This window comes from Orycteropus afer, unplaced genomic scaffold (assembly GCF_000298275.1).
Source record: "Orycteropus afer afer isolate SDZICR_OR568_19922 unplaced genomic scaffold, OryAfe1.0 scaffold00174, whole genome shotgun sequence".
NCBI lineage: Eukaryota > Metazoa > Chordata > Mammalia > Tubulidentata > Orycteropodidae > Orycteropus > Orycteropus afer.
The window spans coordinates 4888056-4907226 of record NW_006921761.1 but is presented as its reverse complement, the minus strand read 5'-3'; the positions used below and the strand labels follow the sequence as shown (position 1 = coordinate 4907226).

General features: G+C 59.2%; 2 protein-coding genes across 2 annotated transcripts in view; both read right to left on the bottom strand.

Moving 5' to 3' along the window:
- SNAPC4 (small nuclear RNA activating complex polypeptide 4) overlaps positions 1–10151 on the bottom strand; it is a 22551-nt gene extending 12400 nt beyond the window's left edge. Inside the window, exons 1-9 of the mRNA XM_007947036.1 lie at positions 10022–10151; positions 9114–9160; positions 7504–7671; positions 7295–7420; positions 6804–6882; positions 6359–6440; positions 5199–5303; positions 4378–4450; positions 3770–3934 (exon numbers count right to left, since the gene is read on the bottom strand). Of these exons, the coding sequence (XP_007945227.1) occupies positions 3770–3934; positions 4378–4450; positions 5199–5303; positions 6359–6440; positions 6804–6882; positions 7295–7420; positions 7504–7671; positions 9114–9160; positions 10022–10151 (975 nt within the window). The remainder of the gene's footprint in view (positions 1–3769; positions 3935–4377; positions 4451–5198; positions 5304–6358; positions 6441–6803; positions 6883–7294; positions 7421–7503; positions 7672–9113; positions 9161–10021) is intronic.
- A 5070-nt stretch (positions 10152–15221) lies between these two features.
- ENTR1 (endosome associated trafficking regulator 1) overlaps positions 15222–19171 on the bottom strand; it is a 7046-nt gene continuing 3096 nt past the window's right edge. Inside the window, exons 5-10 of the mRNA XM_007947035.1 lie at positions 18648–19064; positions 18068–18141; positions 17487–17598; positions 16797–16859; positions 16103–16242; positions 15222–15330 (exon numbers count right to left, since the gene is read on the bottom strand). Of these exons, the coding sequence (XP_007945226.1) occupies positions 15222–15330; positions 16103–16242; positions 16797–16859; positions 17487–17598; positions 18068–18141; positions 18648–19064 (915 nt within the window). The remainder of the gene's footprint in view (positions 15331–16102; positions 16243–16796; positions 16860–17486; positions 17599–18067; positions 18142–18647; positions 19065–19171) is intronic.

Sequence of the window (19171 nt, the reverse complement as noted above, 5' to 3'; positions counted from 1 at the left end):
AGAGAGGGCGTCAAGTGTGTGGTGAGGAGGGGCCGCACCTCACCGTGTGTGCCCGGGTCACACAAAAGAGAGGGCGTCAGTGTGTGGTGAGGAGGCGCCCCGCCATGTGTGTCCAGGCCACAGAGGGCGTCAGTGTGTGGTGAGGAGGGGCCGTGCCCCGTCGTGTGTGCCCAGGTCACACAGCAGAGAGGGTATCACACAGCAGAGAGGGTGAGGAGAGACTGGGCCTGAGGGGCAGGTGGAGTAAGGAGAACCTTCTACAAGCCACGAGGGACCCCAGAGCCAAGAGGCCATGGAGAGTGCCCTCATTGGGGGGCACCCTGGAGCCAACACACAGGATCATGCAAAAGCAGCTTAGCAAACCCTTAAGACACTTACAGAGTAGACAGGAAACCGACCACAATTAGTCCCCACAACACCTGTTCCGGTCCCCTAGTGCCACTCTGACACAAATGGGATGACCTTAACAAACAGGAGTTTATTCTTACAATTTGGAGGCTTTAAGTCCAAGTTCAAAGTGACAGGATCTAGGGGCTGGGTGAAAGCCCTACAACCTTGGGGTCCAGCTCTGCCTTCTGCTCCCAGCCCACTGGAGGTAGAGGTGTTTCTTCACTCAGACAGCTGCTGGCTGCTGAGGCTGAGAACCCCGCAAGGTTGACAAGTAAAAAGGCACAGTCCCGATGTTATCACACCACACGGCAGGCCATTAAGTCCATTGTAAGTCCCAAGGTCGGCAGAGCATAGCAGGCTGCTGAGCAACAACACGGCTACACACAGGGTCCAAGCGTGCCATAGGCTAGAGACCGTTCTCAAAGCTTCTCCTTATATACAGGAAGCAGACCACATACCCCAAGGCAGCTACTCAGCTGTTCCCAGTAGATTCCACCATGGAGTCGATTACCAGTCTCATCATGGGGAATACTCCATCCAGCTGCCCAGCCACTCCACCAGGCCCAGCCAAGTTGACACACAAACATAACCATCACAACACCAAAACCACACAGCACCTCAAATGCCTTCTGGTCACCAGGCCAGGGCCAGGAAGGGGGGCCGTGCTGCCACCGCCCCTGACTTGGTGCTCACTTGCTCCCTCCCCAGGTGAAGGGCCCCCCGTCCAGCTCGGGGCTCTGAAGTCTCTATTAGAAGGTGGGGATGAGGAGAGGACGCAACCCTGGTGGCACAGAGTTCAGTGCTCAGCTGATACCCGACAGGTCAGAGGTTTGAACCCCCAGCGGTGTTGCGGGAGGAAGCCCTGGTGGCCCGCCCCATGAAGATGGGGGCCCAGAAAACCCTAAGAGCAGCTCCAGTCCGTCAGGTGGGGTTCCCGGGAGCCTGAACCGCCGCAACGACATCCACCACCGTCACAAGAGAAGAGGCCCTGGTGTCACGTCCACGTCTCTGGGGTGCACAACTAAGACCGAGGTCTACACAGCTAGACAGTCTTTTAGCCCCAACCTGGTCCCCATTCTCTCCTGCGGGGGGCCTTGTCAAGGTCTGGCCAGTGTCATCTGAACCCAAATGGGCTTTGGAAGTGAGTGCCTGGGACAGGAGCTGACGTGTGAAAGCCACTCTGCAGGCGCCCACAAGCCCTGTGCTGGCTTGCCATCACAGAGCGCGTGCCTGGGACAGCAGTCTACACACGAACGCACTCAACGCAAATGCAGTCGATGGGCTCGCCTCCCTCACCCCTGGGCACAGACAGCATCCTGACCGCTGGGAACCAAAGGCCTTTCCTTAAACCAGCTCAACAGCCAACAGGGCCCAAGGCGCCAGCCGAGGAGAGCGCTGCCCCCAAAAAGACACCAGCTTGGGGTGTCCTCTCGGGTCGGGGGCAGGCGAGTGACAGGGTTGGGTGTTTCTCAGGCAGCCAGTGCACTGAGTGAGGCTGCCCCACTGGAAAGGCTGCAGCTGGTCTGACAGAACTACATACAACCCTCAGGAACAAGAATGTGTCGGGTAACACCTGCTCTCCTCCTTCTAGACGCTACAAGAGTAATGAGTCTGAAGACACACTCCAGGACACAGGAAGTGACTGATACGTGATGGAATGAAGAACACAGTACAATGTCCAAAATTAACCCAGAGAAAAGCCAGACTTAAAAACTTCAGCAAACCAACAAAAATAATTAAAAAAAAAAAATTAGAAAAACAAGGAAAGAGAGCTGAGCAAAGTGCACAGACAGGAAACCCTGAGTGAGACCCAAGGAGCCTTCCAGAATATACCAGACTCTAAAGCCTGACAGACAGGTGCTACACACCAGGTCGTGTTCAAGCTAGTGCAACACAGCTCTCTCAGAACCAGACAGGTCCAGAGAGCAAAACCAGAACACGACTGACACCTTCAGCAGAAGGCTCATCCTGAATCCTCACCTCAGACAGGATACACTCACACACACTCATGGGCATGTTCACCCCCAACAGTATACACTCACACACCTGTGTGTGCTCCCCCCAGACAGCACACGCTCACACACACATGCCCGTGGACATGTTCACCCCTGACAGTACACTCACACACCCGTGTGTTCACTTGATAGTACACTCACACACACACACACGCCCGTGCACATATTTACCCCTGACAGTACATTCACACACCTGTGTGTTCACCTGATAGTACACTCACACACACACACACACCCGTGGACATGTTCACCCCTGATAGTACACTCACACACCTGTGTGTGTTCACCTGATAGTACACTCACACACACACACACACACGCCCGTGGACATGTTCACCCGACAGTACACTCTCACACACACACACACACACACACGCCCGTGGGCATGCTCATCCCCAATAGTACACTCACACCCACACATCCATGGGCATGTTCACCCCCCACAGTACATTCACACAAACATATCCACGTGCACTCACCCCAGACAGCACACTCACGCATACCCGGGGGTGTGCTCACCCAGAAAGCACACACACACACACACACACCTGTGGGCATGCCCACCCCCAACAGATACACTCACACACCTGTGTGCACTCACCCCAGACAGCATGCACTCACACGCATACCCGGGGGTGTGCTCACCCAGACAGCGTACACACACACACACACACGTGCTCACCTGACAGCACACACTCAAGCCCCCACGTCCAGCATGTTTACTTGGTTTTGTTACAATCATGTGCTTGGCCTGAGAGAACATGATAAAATGCAGAGACGTGAAATCACGCAGACCGCTGCACGATCATAATCCAAACAAACGAGGCCTAAAGACCAGCAACAAGCGGGAACCTCAAAAAGCCTATTCTAAAAATCTCGCTCAGCAAACTTTGGTTCAGAGGCAGCGGGAACTGGAGACACACTGCAGACATCAGCCAGAAAGATGTCGTACAGACCACGGGCCCAGGCTGCTCTCAGCGTCTGCCCTCTGCACACGGACAGAAACGAAAGCCCAGCCCTGGGGAAACGAGAGAACTGAGGACAGTGTTGTGAGACCCCAACAAAATAAACCTCCTGAACTCAGGGGAGGGCAGTCGAGCAGCTTGGGGACGGACCAGCTGCAGAAGGAAGGGAGCAAAGGCTGGGCCAATGGGGAGTCAGGAAGCCTGAGGGACAGGTGGCAGGCTCCAGGCTTCCGAAGAACAGTGTCGTCCCCCCCCCCCCCCCCCCCGCCGAGGGCCACCCTGAAAGCAGCAGAGAGGGAGGCGGGGAGCCTGGTCTCGTGCTCCAAGAGGCCTATGCCCGCAGCCTCGGCCCCGGCAGCCCGGCCCCGTACCCCGCGAGGCCCTGGCCCACAGCCTCACCCCCAGCTCCTCGGCTATCTTCTGCCACTGCAGGTGGCCGTGCTGGGCCGAGATGCTCTTCAGCCGCCTCAGCTCCTCCCCGCTCCACTCCTGCTTGTTGATACTCGGGTGCTCGGAGTTCTGCCAGAACTTCTGGATCTCCTCTGCGCTGCGGCCGCCTTCAAACTGCACAAGACACCACCTCCTGGGGGCGGGGGTCCCGGGCATGCCTCCCATGCTCCCAAAGGCAGGCTCGGGCCGAGCGGCCCCTCCAGCCACCCACTGGTCAGTGTCCAGTGATGGCGAGGAGGTGGGCTCTCTGGCCAGCTAGCTACCTGGCTCTGCACAGCCAGAAAGGTGGACATGGCTCCTGACGCCAAGCCCGCTTCACAGCTGCCCCGACGGAAGGGGCACCTATGCTCAGCAGCAGTGATGACGGCTTAGGTGGGATCTGTGAGGCCCTGGTTGGGGCCGGGTACCTGAACACACGCTAAATTCAATACCCGGCCGACAGGACGGTGACAGGACAGCGTCACACTGTTGCCACTAGGGCAGCCGCGTCATGCAGGGCTGGCCCTGGTGACAAGCACACAGCTGCCCGGGACTACCTGCCCAGCCCCCCGACTTACGTTCACATTGGAAATCTTCTCCCAGTCATGGCTGTCCAGTCTGTTCCCCAGGAGAGCCTCTTCCGGGAGCTGGCTGCAGAGAGCAGGGCACGGTCACTCAGCCCAGCCTCCACCTTCTCCCCTGTAGGGTTCCAGCTCCTGGATATCCGGCGACCACTCCCCTCCCAGGTCCCACTTCCCTGGACGTCTTGACATCAACCCCCCCTGTGGATCCAGCTCCTGGGACATCCTGGCTCCCAAGTACCCTGGGCCTTGTCTCCCAGGATGTCCTGACTCCCTGAGTCCCCAGGGCCCTGTCTCCTGGGACATCTTGACCCCCTAAGCACTGGGCCTTGTCTCCTGGGACATTCTATCCCCGAGTCCTTTGGGCCCCGTCTCCTGGGACGTCCTGGCCCTTTGAGTTCCTCGAGCCCTGTCTCACTGGACAAACTGACCCCCCAAATCCCAAGCCCATCTCACTGGATGTCCTGAATCCCCAAGTCCCCTGGGCTCCGTCTCACTGGATGACTTGGCCCCCACATGTCCCTTGGGCCCCATCTCACTGGATGTCCTGGCCCCCCAAGGGCCCTGGCCTCATCTCCCAGATGTTCTGACCCCCACGCACCCCCTGGGCCCCATCACCGGGATGTTCTGACCCCCCGAGGGCCCTGGCCTCGTCTCCCAGATGTCCTGATCCCACACACCCCCTGGCCCCGTCTCACTGGATGTCCTGACCCCACGCACCCCCTGGGCCCCATCACCGGGATGTTCTGACCCCCCGAGGCCTCTGGGCCCGTCTCCCAGATGTTCTGACCCCCACGCACCCCCTGGCCCCGTCTCACTGGATGTCTTCGATCTCCTTCTCCGTGTCTCGAAGTTGCTTTTCCAGAAGCTGTCTCTCCATCTCGCTCGAGACCCGGTTCTGTTTCTGTTGCAAGTACTCGAGTCTGGGGGCCGAGAGGGACCAGGAGTCACACTATGGGGCCATGTGCGCTGGGGATGGGGCTGGTCCTTCACTTAGTACAGTTATGAGGAGCAGGGACCCAACAGCCAATACTGCTGGTACTCAGTTTCTCTGCCCCAACTACCCCGACATATACTAGGCTGGGCCAGGAGCAAAACCTGAGCAGTGTACTGGCTGATGAGATGATGCCCACCCTACCGCCCCAGAGCTCACACACTCCTGTCCCACCCCAAGCCCTGCTCCTGCTGTGGGCACCCAGGAGGGAGCTCTACGCATCCCAGCCTCTCCTGCTTGGCAACGAGGCCAACGGCTACTTTTTAAGCCTGCAGCAGCCTCACAAAGTGGTGCCGAGCAGGGAACACCAGCTCTCCTGCAGCAAAAGGGATGGGCCTATTGTTGCCCAGCCCCTCTCGCCCTGCCCCAAGTCCAGCCAGGCCTGCTCCATAGCCAGGTGTCGTCTGCACGCCTGGTCCACCCCCCAGACCGGGGGCCCACCTGAGGCCTCCAGACCACAGTGTGTCACACATCCACGTGTGGGGGGGTGTCCTGGGACAAGGATGGGGACTTCCTGCCACCTTGGACACAGCCAGTCCCACCCAGACCCTTGAGGAAGCCATGCCTCAGCAGGCCCTCCCACTGTTCCTCATGCTGCCTGGGTCCCCAAGTGCCCGCTGTGTCCAGGCAAGACATCACGATGGCCGTGTGATACAACACATCAGCAACTACAACCTAACTATCAACAAACCTACTACAACCAGTCAGACAACAGGACACACCACAAATAAGCATGATACAGGGTACCAATGGGCTTGCAAGGCAGGTCCTACTCCACTTCCTGGAAGAAGTCAGATCCTCGAGAAGAAAAGGCTGCCTGAGCCATACGCCTAAAACTGGTTGCTCTGCCTGTCCCCAGCACGTATGACACTACACAGACACCTCCCAGGAAGGACTTGGCAACACTCAGGGACCACGTCCCCGCCACTGCCGTGTGCACCCAACAGAGGGGGGTGAGCTGTGCATCTGTCTCTCTAGACTCACCTCAGTAACTTGGGCTGAAGCAGACGCTGTAGGCGGTCACTCATCACGGACTTCCGGAGCAAAGTCTTCTCCCAGCTCTTCCCTGGTGAGGGGCACACTGAGTCAGGGGGTGGCAGGGCCCACGTGACACACGCCCTCAGAGCCGCCACGGTCCTGGGCATGGCCCCCAGCTCTGACATCAGATGGAGAAGGCACCAACATCAGCGGGCCCCCGACGCAGCCAAGAGCCTGAAGCTGCAGGGCCTCCAGGCTGGGTGCTCAGCCAGGGCAGGGCGAGACACGGGGTATGCCCATCCTATGACAGCTCCCCGCAAGGCACTGTCACGAGAAACAGGCAGAGGTGCCAGGACTAGACCCAGAGGTCAGGGCCTGCAGTAACCAGAGCTCCAAGGCAAGACAGCCCGACAGTAGGACCGGGGACAAGCATGAGGGTGGGGGTACTTACACTTGGTCACCAGGAGCTCCTTGAAGGACTTGATGCCCTGGGCCACCTTCTCCCTCGTGTCTTCATTGGCTGGGGGCCCCTGACAGAGACCAGAGCATCACAACATGGGCAAACCCCAGTGGCTTCACCTGAGGGCTGGCACCCCCAGGGCCACAGCGGGACACTGTTGAAGGCTGAACCACGTGCCTGTGAGGGAGCTGCCTGGCACCGCACCCCACCATCGCCCCAGGTGCACAGGGATCACAGGGGTCAGTGGGAACCACCTGGGCACACCATCCACTTTAGTCCCAGGTGCACAGGACCGTGGGGGTCCATGAGAGGCAGCAGATGCATGACAAGGCCCTGTGGCTCCTCCCACCATGATCAGGTGACCACACTGAGGCAGGAAGGGTTGGATGGAGCACTATCCTGAAGGACCCAAGGACACCCGGGTCTCCCTCAGCAAGGAGGGTGTGAAGGACTGGACTAGACATTAGGGCTGCACCACTGACCACTCCGGTGACCTTGTCCTTGAAGTAAGGTTTCATGAAGTGCCCGATGTACATGTGGGGGGGCAGGTTCCTCCTATACTTCACTTTGGGGCCCTTGGAGCCAGCCAGATCCCATGAGAGCTCCTCCTGGAGGGAGGGTGCCAGGTAAGGGCAGGGCAGGCTGTGGAGGGCCGGCATGTCCTCCAGGAAGGCGTGCCCTGTCCGCCCACCTGCTGTGCACGGTTCTGGGCCAGGAGCAGGTTGGTCTCCTCGATCTTCTCCCGCACAACCTCCTGGTAGACCATGTTCAGCTGCAGGCACGTCTCCGGGTCCTCGGGGAGGTTTCTCTCCTTGGGGTCCTCCTCCTCGTTGCTGGCCTCGCCCCACCTTTCCTCTTCCTGTGGGTGCAAAACACACTGCACACACGAAGGACGGGGATGTGCTTCCCTGACCCTCACAGCCCTGCAAGGGCAGCACACGTCTCGCTGCGTCTCAGAGCCCATCAGGTCGCCCACCCTGGGCCCGGCACACACTGGCCCTTAGGAGACGGAGGTGGCCCGACGTGCACACTTCCCTAAGCCAGGAGCTGTCCTGTGGGGCGGGCACAGAGAACGCTCACATGTGTTCCTATCTGTGAAGTGCCTCGGTCATCTCCCAGTCGGTCGTGTAAAGGCCCTAACTTAGCATGAAGACTCTGAGTTCCTGGGAACCCGGTCTGGGTACAGTGTAGAGACTAAGGTCTTTAGCTGGTAAACGAAAGGTCAGTGGTTTGAACCCACCAGTTGCTCTGTGGAAAAAAAATGAGGCTGTTTACTTCTATGAAGATTGACAGCCTTGGAAACCCAGTGGGGGTCACTATGAGCTGGAATCGACCTGACAGCACTGAGTTTGGTTTGGTCTTGGGGTGAGAAAACAGTGGGTCTTCACCTCTGATACACACACCTGTAAAACGTGAACGCTGAAGGGTACACGTTACTGTCACCATCACAAAAGACAGCACGCACACATGTGCATGAGGAAGTCACATCTACCCATGAAAACGGAAAGCTAAAAGAAACCCTGCATCAGCAGGAGGCGGCCAGCACGAAGAGCTACGGCGTGTCATCCACGAGGTACAACTCAGCCGTTAAAGACACGGTGAGAAACAGAAACAGAAACAGCGGTGAGAGCGCCTCAAGGTAACTATGGTAACCGCCACTGCTGCTGTGCGCAGCCAGCTCCGACTAGTGCCCCACGTGGGCCAGGGCACAGCTGAGCCCACGGGGCTTCCAGTGGCTGATCTGTGGGAAGCAGACAGGCAGGCCTTTCCTCCCAGGTGCGTCTGGGGGGATCTGAACCTCCAAACGCTCGGTCGGAAGCCGAGCACATTAACCATTTGTGCTCGTTAATTCAACAGAAACAGAAAGAAAACAGACTACGGGGCTTCCCATGTGAAACACGATCCACAAGTTAGTCGTGGTCGATGTGACCAAACAGCTGCTTGCAGGCTCTGCTCAGAGGGCCCCCGGGGCAGCCCTAAGAGTGAGGTACTCTGAGCATGACTAATGTGGAGACCAGAGTATAAGCACAGAGCAGGCTGCCCTGGCGGTCGGCCCTCACCTTTTGCAGGGCCTCCCAGACGAGACACACATGTGTGACGACACATACCTAGAAAGAACTCAGGAGGCGAGGTCACCTAGCGGCTGACATGGTCATTGCTGGACTGTGTTTCAACCTCAGCGACAAACAACCCCTTTGTCACGTTTGCGCCATGGCGACTGGATCCGCGCCGTCTCATGACGTAGAACCAACCCTCCTAGTTGCTCTGCTGTGACAGACCTGGCAGCTGAGAAGTACTTACCGAGATTAGGGGTCCGGGGAGGTAGGCATCCTCACTGCACAGTGAATCTGTGAAAACCCAAGGACAGTGCTGATGACCAACAGGTGGGGCCAGGAGGGTGGTGGTGAGGTGACTTCACATTGCACGGAGAGGGCGCTCAGTTCCACACACCCCGCTCCTGTGGGCAGTGTCCTTGAGATGGTGACCCGTTCTGGGGAGGAAGAGGGACTAGACGCAGGGCCCGAGAGACAGTAAAGATCTTGGTGAAGTCAGGGGACTAAGAGATCAAACGTGAGGTCTAGGAGGCCAACGTGACAAGGAAGCATCTGGTCAGGACAGCAGTAGTCAGAGCCGCCAGCAGCAGCACCCTGGGGTGAAGGTGGGGGGCAGGAGCGTGTGTGCCTCCAGCAGCAGGCGCATCAGCTAGAAAGCTGTTGGGGAGCCCAGGGAAGAAACCCTGGGGTCTGAGCCAGTAAACTGGCTGTGGAAATGGAAAGGCACTGGGGTAGACCTGGTGACTCAAAACACTGGGGCTGCTGATGAACCCTGGGTCCCTCCTATCCTGAGAAGGGCCACACCACACCACCTACTCGTTTCCCAGGACAGCCCTCTGCATGTGCCCAGCACAGAGCCCAGGATGGAGCCATGTGGAAGAAGAGACACACACAGGAAGGGCCACTGGACCAAGGCCTCCGACACACAGACACTGCACCCTCTCCTCAAGGGAGAGGCCAAGGTGCTCAGCTCGTGGTCAGCAGGTCTAGCGGCTCACAAAGGAGGGAAGGCCACGGACCATCCATGCGTGGGATAAGGGTGAGGCCTGGTTTGGGCAAAAAGTGGGGCCCGCTACGAGCAGCATGTTCAGTTTAATGGCAGGAAGGACAAGGTGCGCTGAGGGCGGATGGAGGCCAGCCCGTGCAGGGGCTTACCGGCATCGGAATCCGAGTCAAGGCTTGATTCCGAGAGCTCCACGCCAACGCCCGAGGAGCCGGGATCCAGGATCAACTCCAGCTCCCGGATCTCCTGGGCGATCTTCTCCCTCTCTGCGTCGGCGTCCATGGCCCCTCCCGCCTCCATGGGCACCTGCAATGGGAGAAACGGCACAACTCCCGTGGGCTCTGGGAGGGACTGAACACCCAGGCCAGTGCTTTGGGGGTACTGGGTCTGTACTGACGGTCATCCACGCCCCACACAGCTGCTCCCTGCTCTGTAGGGACTAGAGCCACGTGGGGGAGGGGAGGAACAATGGAATGGCCCTACCATCTGGTCTCTGCTCCTACAGTCACCCACAGCAAGGCCGTCACTCAGAGCAGAAAAAGCAGGTACGGTGCCCAGGTCACCAGAAGCCAAGGCCCCTGGCCCTCTGTGAAGTCCAAGACTGCTGTCCTGTGGCCCAGGGGCGTGTGCACATGTTCACATTCACTGACGCAGACTGGCTGGGTGACAGATGCCAGCACCGGGCAGTAAGTCTCAAGAACCGGGCCCTGTGTGTCCTGCCTACACTGCCTCCAGCCCCTTGCGCACTGTCTGCATGGGCAGAGTCTGACACTCACTGACACGTACTAACGAACAGGAACCGTCCTTCTCCTGAACACAGGTCTGGGAAGCCTGAGAGCTGGGAAAGCAGAGTAGGAGGTGAAGGCGGTCATCAGGAAACTCCCAGAGGCACACGGGGACCTACACAGGGGCCAGAGCCCCTCCTCCCTAGGCCCTCCATCTCACAGCCCCGTCCTGGCCTCCCGCTCTTCTGAGAAGACGAGACAAGAGCTGCCAGAGCAGTCCTGCTAGCGATCGAGGCCAGTGCCACACTGCCAAGCTGCAGGCAGCGGCCTGAACGTCAGAGCTTCGTGAGCCGACGGGACAGGGAACCCAGAAAGGGGACTGTGCTCAGACTCTCGCCATGCTGGGTGCTGCCCAGTGGGGACACGTCCTCTGGCTTCATTAGAACCCAGACAACAAGCTTGCAGGAGGAAGCACTGTGTCCCCAGAGTACGGCACTCAGCTAAGAGCCGTAGGCCACCCACAGGTTCAAAGACATCTTCTGGTCCAGACAGGCCAAGGAGGAGGCCTCCCCTGGGAAGGTGGCCTAGAGAGAGGGCACTCTGGGGTTTGAAGACAGCTCCGGGGTTCGAGTCCCAGGGCCAAGTCCCGACCCTGCAGTTCTCTGACACAAGGCACTTGCTGAATCCACCACTCTCCGGGGATGGCCAGTCAAGGGAGCGGCCCACGTGTGCCCGCCGTTCTCCCTGCACCCTCCAACCCCCGAGCCTGGAGGCCGCCCGCCAAGGGCGCTCCTCACCGGAGGACCCACTCTAGCCCCGCGGCCCGCATCGCCCACCCAGGTGCAGGAGCTCCTCCAGGCCGCGTGTGACTTCCACGGGCTGCTGGGCCGGAAGCCCAGGGGAGCCAGCAGCGCGCCAGTGGGGACGGGAGACAAGGCCGGCCCCGAGCTGGTGCTGCCACCTCCCGCAGCGCGACCCGAGCGGGTAGCTGACGCCGCCGGGGCCCGGCGGCCACGCCTGTACAACGGGCCCGGGGGGGACCCACCTCGCGGCACACGTGGCGCCGGCCCGGCGGACCCGGCCGGACAGCAGCCGTCAGCCCCGGAGGCCCCGGGTCCCGCGCCCTCTTCTGCGCCCGAAGGGGAACCCCCCGCGCCTGGTGGAGGACCCACGCTCCGCCGCCCGGGCCGTCACGCAGGCGCCCGGGCGCTCCCCCTCCGCGACCTCGGCTGTCCGCTCCGCGGGAAGAGCCCCGAACCGGCCAGCCCCGCGACCGCGGCAACCCGCGCAGCCCCACCTGTGCCGCGGCCGGCTCCGTCACCCCGGCGGCCCGGCGCGTCCGGCCATGGCGGAACTGTGGCGCCGCGGCCCGGAAGTCCCGCCTCCTGCGGCACGGGGCACGCCGGGAGCGGCCTCAACCGCGACACCGCGGGACCGGAAACGCGAGCTGGCCGCTGTTAGTCCCGCGCGGCCGCCAGGCTCAGCGCGCTTGGGGCTGGGCGTGGGAAGGCGGCCTGAGCCTTCGGGTCCAACCCCGCTGGGTTGCGCTCCCTGATAGTCTCTCTGGGCCCGTTTTCTGGACCAACGACTAAGTGGACGTGGAGAGCCTGCCAGGTGTCAGCGCTGCTGTCTGGCTGTTCGACCGTCCCCCGTCTCCGGGCCAGGTGCGCCCCGTCTCCAGGCCAGGTGCGCACCGTCAGCGCGGAGGCACCGCTGGGGGCCCCAGCTGTCTGCACGCCCCGGAGCTGAGCTGGGAGGCCGCTTTGGGGGGCAGAGCAGCGTGCGGGGTCTCTGCGTGCCCAGGGGCGATGCTGGCGCTTTGTTGGTGGTCTGAGACCCCTGTCCACCTCAGCCCTGGGCCTCCAGCCTTGGCGCTGCAACACCAGGCCTCCAGCCAACCTGGTTCCAGGCTTGGAGTCTCCGTTTTACCCTCTTGGCAGGGGCCTGCCCATTTCCTCCCATCCCCCCAAGTGGCAAGTACAGCTGAGCGCCGTGGTGGGGCTCACAGGGTGTTAGGAGCCCTTTTGCAGAGCGGAGACTCGTTGCAGGATGAACGCTCCCAGGCCTGGGCTGGGAGCGCACCTTTGTCTCCCGGGTGCACACTGCCAGGGCTGGGGCCCACTCAGCGCCCACAGCACCAGGCTGCTGGCCACTCCATTCGCTCACTCCCAGGGCCACCTCCCCTACAATGCCCCCTGCTCCCCCCAGATGCCCCCTCTGCTCAGTCGGCGCCAGCCTGAATGCCGGGTCAGCAGCAGGTGGGAGAGCACCCGTCATCCTGGGTGACCACCGGGCTTCAGGCCCGCCTGGGCTGAAGGTGTAAGGGTCCCCCACAGCGCACTGGCCAGGCCTGGTAAACCATCTTGCAAAGACCCTGAGGTTGGAGCACCTTGGCAAGTACCTTGCCGTCGATCTTACGAGGCGGGAGAGAATTTAAGCGGCATTAACAAGGAATCGTAACCTGTGCTTAGCCTGAGTAGGGAAGTTCTGGGAGCAGTAAAACAACTTGTGAGGCCAGGACATCGGGCTCTGGCCGGCTTGGAAGACCAGGTACAGGGAGTGGCAACTTTCTCAGCCCTGCTCCCCCTCCCTTTTTCCTCTGCCCACACTCCCCTCTTCTCTCAAGCATGTTTTTTGCTTCTGTGTAAACTGCTAGCTGGCATCTTTTTGCAAATAACCAGTCACCCCTTTACCCCGAACACCCAGGAAGAACCCCATGAAGGCCTCATGTGGCTTTTGTTCAGGGCTGTCTCTGGATGCGAATCCACCGAGTCTACACTAGCATAAAAATAAAAGTCCTTCCTTCTTACCCTGCTCAGTGTTAGCGTTTCCCTTGGCGGCTCCGGTAACACTTAGATTCCACTGAGTTGGCTCTGACTCACAGCAACCCTACGTACAACAGAACGAAACACTGCCCAGCCTCAGTCCTGTGCCCTCAGTGTCCTTGCTGTTAGAACCGATACTGTAGCTGCTGCGTCGGTCCATGTCATTGAGGGCCATCCCCCGTTTTGCTGACCCTCTACTTTACCAAGTATAAGTGGCATCTTTGTCCAGGGACTGGTCCCTCCTGACATGAAGTATGAGAGACGTGTTCTCAGCTTTCTTGTGGCTAAGGAATGTCATGGCTGTACTTCCTCTAAGACAGACTTTTGGCAGGTACTTTGAAAAGTTATTAATGCAACTATAGCTACATGAGGGAATGAAGTTGAAAATCTGCTAAGTCCAACATGAAAGTCAAAGTGGAGGGAAATGCCACGCCTCTCTACAGGGCCTGCAGGGTCCCCAGCCGCCCCGCACCCCCGGCAGTCCTAGCCCTGCCTGTACAGCTGTCTTATGTACATTCAGAAAATAACTTTATTCTGACACCTTCTACCAAAGCACACTGTTTGAAGTATGTCAGAGCAGCTAAGAGACCAGAACTCACTTGTCACCAACTGGCATGACACGAGGTGAAAGTGGGCCAACTGAAGGGTGAACTCAATGGGGACCCAGAAACCGCCCCCTCTACCTGTAACAGCGCCGAAGATCCAGCTTTAACCATCTTGTTTGAGAACATACCCGACTGCATGATCTCAAACACCCAGCCTGTGCATCCAAAACGCAGGACCGCGGCGCCACCTTGGGCTTGGTGCCGTGGTCAGGCCTGGACCTGCCTCCTGGCTCGCCTGTCTGCTGACCCCAGCGTCCAGCAACCGATTACATGATGACAAGAGCAACCAGATGCCCGCCCAGTCAGATCCTCCGGCCTGAAGAACTGACCGAGACCAGCATGTAGGAACCTTGGTTTATTAAATAAGAAAGCAGTCCACTCAAACAGGAGAGGGAAGGGAAATGTCGGAAACAGTCACTGTTGGAAAACAGCCAAAAGCTGCACTGCACAGCAAGCCCTTCCCAGGGCGGAAAGTGCCAGGAAGGCACCTGGGGACCACCTAACCAGAAGGCACTGTACTTGTCAGGTCCCCGAATCTCGAACCTCACTGCACAAACGACATGGGCAAAGTGGACTGATCCCCCGCCCCCCAGCTTGTGGAATGCAGAAGACCACATAGGTGGTTTACACAGCTTGCCACACAGGCGTCCGTGGACAGACCCTGAAGGAGACGCGATGGCGGCATGCACCAAGGGCCTCCAGCCTAGAGCTACAGGTGCCAGAGTGACAGCCAGGCTGCGGGGCACTGCCAGGCCGGAGGAAGCACCATGGGACAGAGAGAAGCACGAGCCCCAGGCCCGTCACCTTACCGGGGCTCACTGATTCCTGTTCTCTGCTTACTAGTCGAGGCCAACCAACCAGGCTTCCTCACAATAGTGTCCCAGGGAGAGAACAGGCGGTGCAGTGACAGGACCACTGTGTCATGGTTAGTAACCTCGTGGGAAACCACTGGTGTTGAGGAAAAGCCCTCCGACAAAGCTTTCTCGTCTGTCAGACGGTGCATGCAGCCCACTGGCAGGCGCCAGGCATCTGTGGGGCAGCCCCACACGCGCCTGCCTGCACAGCAGGAGCCCTGAGTGCGTGAGGATGGCCATGCTGCTTCGGGTCAAGAAGTCAGCGTCGCACAACAAACATCTTTATTACGGTGAAGACCGCACATCAAAAGCTGCGGCTGTGTTTCTGGACGTCGGCGTGGCTTCAGGGCTGCTTCTCCTCTTCCTCATCGTCTTTAATCTCAGAAATTCTGTCTATGGATTTAAGGATTTCTGCGACGAGATTCAGCGTTTCGGCTCCAGACATCAGCTGCCTAAAATGAAGACAAAGATTGTGAACTGCTCCAGGGCTCTGTGTGAGTGTGTGCGCCAGGAGCAGTGATGGGCACGCGGAAGCAGAGACTACCCTCCCAGCCCAGTGGGAGCCAGACAGCTGTGGTTATGATGAATGACAGCAGCGGGTGGCTCCCAGGACCAGACTCTGCCCAGGGGTCTTCTATTGCTTTATTTACAACAGGAAACCCACAGTTGTGGAGTGGATTCCGACACAGAGCACCCCCAGAGCACAGAGTAGACCTGCCCCAGAATCCTTCCAAGGCCATCAATCTCTATGACAGGAGGCCGCCACATCTCTCTCTTGTGGAATGGCTGTGGGTTCAAACCATCCACCTCTGGCCAGCAGCTGAGTGTTTAATCACTGCACCACTAGGGCTCCTTTGAAACAGGCAGAACACTGTTCCTCCACTGAATTCAGAATTTAGTTGTCTCCCAAGTGAAGGCAGGTGCTCAAGTGGTGCAGTGCCCAATGCACTTCACTCCTAACCACGAGGTCAGTAGTTCAAACCCACAAGCCACTCCACGGCAGGAAGACGGGCAGTCTCCTTCTGTAAAGGTTACCGCCTTGGAAATCCAATGGGGGTGGCCGAGTCAGAGTCAACTGAACAGCAGTGACTTTGGCTTCGCACTTTTCTCCCCAAGTGAAGGAGCTGGGTGGAAACCTGACTACACAGCCTTTAGGACCTCCAGGGCTACCACGCGAGACACCAGGGCTGAAGGTCATTCGCAGCCAGGTCCCCCGGGACTTACTTTATGGATGTGTGTGCACTGTTGATGACCATTCGGAGATTCTGCAAGGCCACGTCGGTGTTCTGCCTCACCACGGTCAGGCTGGCGCCCTGGCCACACCGCAGGGCTTCGTTCTCATGCTTGAAGTTGGAGACCTGTGCCTTCGAGAGGGAGATGGCAGGGGCAGGATGGTGACAACTGCATGGCCGGACGGAGGGTGTTCTAAAGGCAATCCAATGACGGACGGACACGGCACCCTTGGCACGAAGGACGTGACTCTGATGGAGGACCCTTCTCAAGTAAAACTGGTTTCAGTGGGTTCTGTGCCCACGTGGCAGCAGAACTGCTCCCTGGAGTTCCAACGGCTGGAAGCAGACTGCCAGGCCTCGTTTCAGGGTAGACGGGAACCTCCAGCCACTTAGTTAGCAGCTGAGGACACTAACCATCTGCACCCCCAGGGTCTCCCTCCTCAGGTAAAACAGGATCTCAGTCCCCCCACTTCCCTGCAGGCTGCACCCAACCTCCATGAATGAGATACCCCTCACCCCCAACAGCAAAGCCCAGGGCTGGCTTGTTGAGCAAAAGCAGTAGGGCCAGGAAGGCACTCCACTGCCCTGAGGTGAGGGCTGTGCCTCTCGGCCAAGGGGAGGGAGAACACTGGCTGAGCGACGCCCCACCTCCAAGTCAGAGAGCCGGGAGCCCTTGTTGTCGTTACCTGGAGCAGACTGACTTCCTGTTTCAGCTTCAGGACGTGACTTTCCGCCTTCACAGCCCGCTTCTGCTTCCCGGAAACAGAGAGTACCGCTGACATCCTGACGTCGGGTCAGAACACGTCCCAGGGCAGCGCACGGGAGCCCTCAGGGCCACTCTGACCAGCCGCCCCTCCTGGCCACACTGTGTCTAGCCTCTGTCACTGATGACCACTGGGACTGCCCCCTCCCCCCACAGTGCCAGGTGCTCAACAACACAATGCCCAGGGGACGGTCCACTTGATGGTGGCCCCAGTGCCCAGCACTAAAAGCCGTGTGTGCAAGCTTCAGTCCCCTAGAGAGGCCTCGGCTGCCCGGTGCAAACACACGCCCCTCTAAAGAGCCCACACGCACTCGGTGGCCAACCGGTTCAGACAAAGCCTCCACACGCACCCAGTGGCCAATCACAGCGTTTCAGACAAAGCCGCCACACGCACCCAGTGGCCAATCACAGCGTTTCAGACAAAGCCTCCACACGGCACTCAGTGGCCAACCACAGCAGTTCAGACAAAGCCTCCACACGCACTCAGTGGCCAATCACAGCGTTTCAGACAAAGCCGCCACACGCACCCAGTGGCCAATCACAGCGTTTCAGACAAAGCCTCCACACGCACTCAGTGGCTAACCACAGCAGTTCAGACAAAGCTTCCACGTACGGTCATCAGCTCCAGGCTCTGCTCCACCTGCTGGACTACAGACTCCAGGTCGCGGTAGTCACGCTCCTCCTTGGCCATCTTGGCTTCCAGTTTCCGTTCTAGTGTCCTCACCCTCACCAACGGGAAAGACAAGGGTTACTAGCGACTCCCAAGGCGAACCCAAGAGAATCCCTAAAAGGCGTCTCCACGTGATTAAGGAACTAGCCACTGAGATCCCTCACTGTAGAAGGGACCTCAGATCAGGGTGTCGGGGTACAGAGGGACAGGACTGCGTTCTGCAAGCCCAACGCCAGCCTGACTCGAGTTTGGGCTTAAACAATGAAGGACAACACCATGTGCTCGATGCTGCGTGTTTCCCCAGGACAAAGCCTGGCCTCGCCACGCCTGTGTTGTGGAGCTGAGGGTTTCCCCAGGACAAAGCCTGGCCTCCCTCCGCTGTGTTCCTGGCCTCACTCCGCTGTGCCACACCCCTGTGTTGTGGAGCTGAGGGTTTCCCCACAACAAAGCCCCACCTCATCCCACTGCACCATGTCCCTGCCGTCAGGAGCTGCCGTGAACGTGGCCCCTGAGAGCTTACATACATTTCAGTCTGAGTTTCAGAGAAGCTCTGAACCTCACTCAGCTTTCTTCTCAGCTTAGAATTTTCATCTTTCAGCTGCAGAGAAAGAAAATCCCCATTAGACGTGTGGACGTCTAGCTGCAAGGGGCCGTGCTCTGGCAGTGTGGCCCTGCGACACTGTGGCCAACACACGTCCTGGCCGATGGAGGCACCCGTCTGCCAAGTGTGAGAATAGTGGGGCCCGGCTGTGGGGGAACAGCTGCTCTCCAAAGGCCCGTGGTCATGGACGGCTGTTTCACTGTCCCTTAAGACTTGTTTCAGGTGTCCTCAGTGTCCCTGAGCGGTGGCTCTGGCTACCCTATCCTGAGAGTGTAGCTCTTTAAGGGCCACGTCTGTCTGCCATTGTGGTTGGTCACGCTCACGTGTGTCACAGAAGCGAGTGTGAGGGAAGCACCCCAGGGAGATTCCATAAGAATGACAGCAAACCGTCTGTCCTTGAGCCCAGAGCCTGGGCCCTGGGGAAGAAGGACCACGCCAGGCTCCTGTGAGAGGGACCACTCAGACACTGTGGCCCGTCAGGCAGCACCGTATCCCACACTTACTGCTTCATAACTTATCTGCAGCGTCCGAAGGTGCCTGTCTCCCAGAGACTCTCCGTGGGCTGCGAAGTCTGGGTTGGGACCGCTCAGTGGGGATGTTGGAGGAGCCCGGGAGTCTGCGTCACTCAGAGTCCATGAGGGCAGAGACTCGGGTCCCACCAGCTCCGACGGGTTGGAGAAAAAGGACATGTAGGTGCTGCAGGGCGACGTGCTGGCAGCGGCCCTCAGGCTGTGTGACTGCTCCACCACGGACGGTAGGTAGGCCCCGGTCCAAGTGCCTTCTTCATCCTCGTCCTCATTCAGGAGGTCGCCAGCCCCCGTTGGGTCCTCGAAGAAAGGCTGTGGGTATTCCAGGCCATACCCCACAGTCTGGGCGCTTGGGGAGCTATGTTCCAGTCCCAGAGTGTGCCGCAAGGCCTCCTGGGGAGAGAGCAGGACTCCATGCTGCCACCATGGAGCAGCTCCAGACCCTTCTCCACGCCAGCGTTGGAGTGAAACAAAAGGACAGAGGACCCTTCTCCACGCCA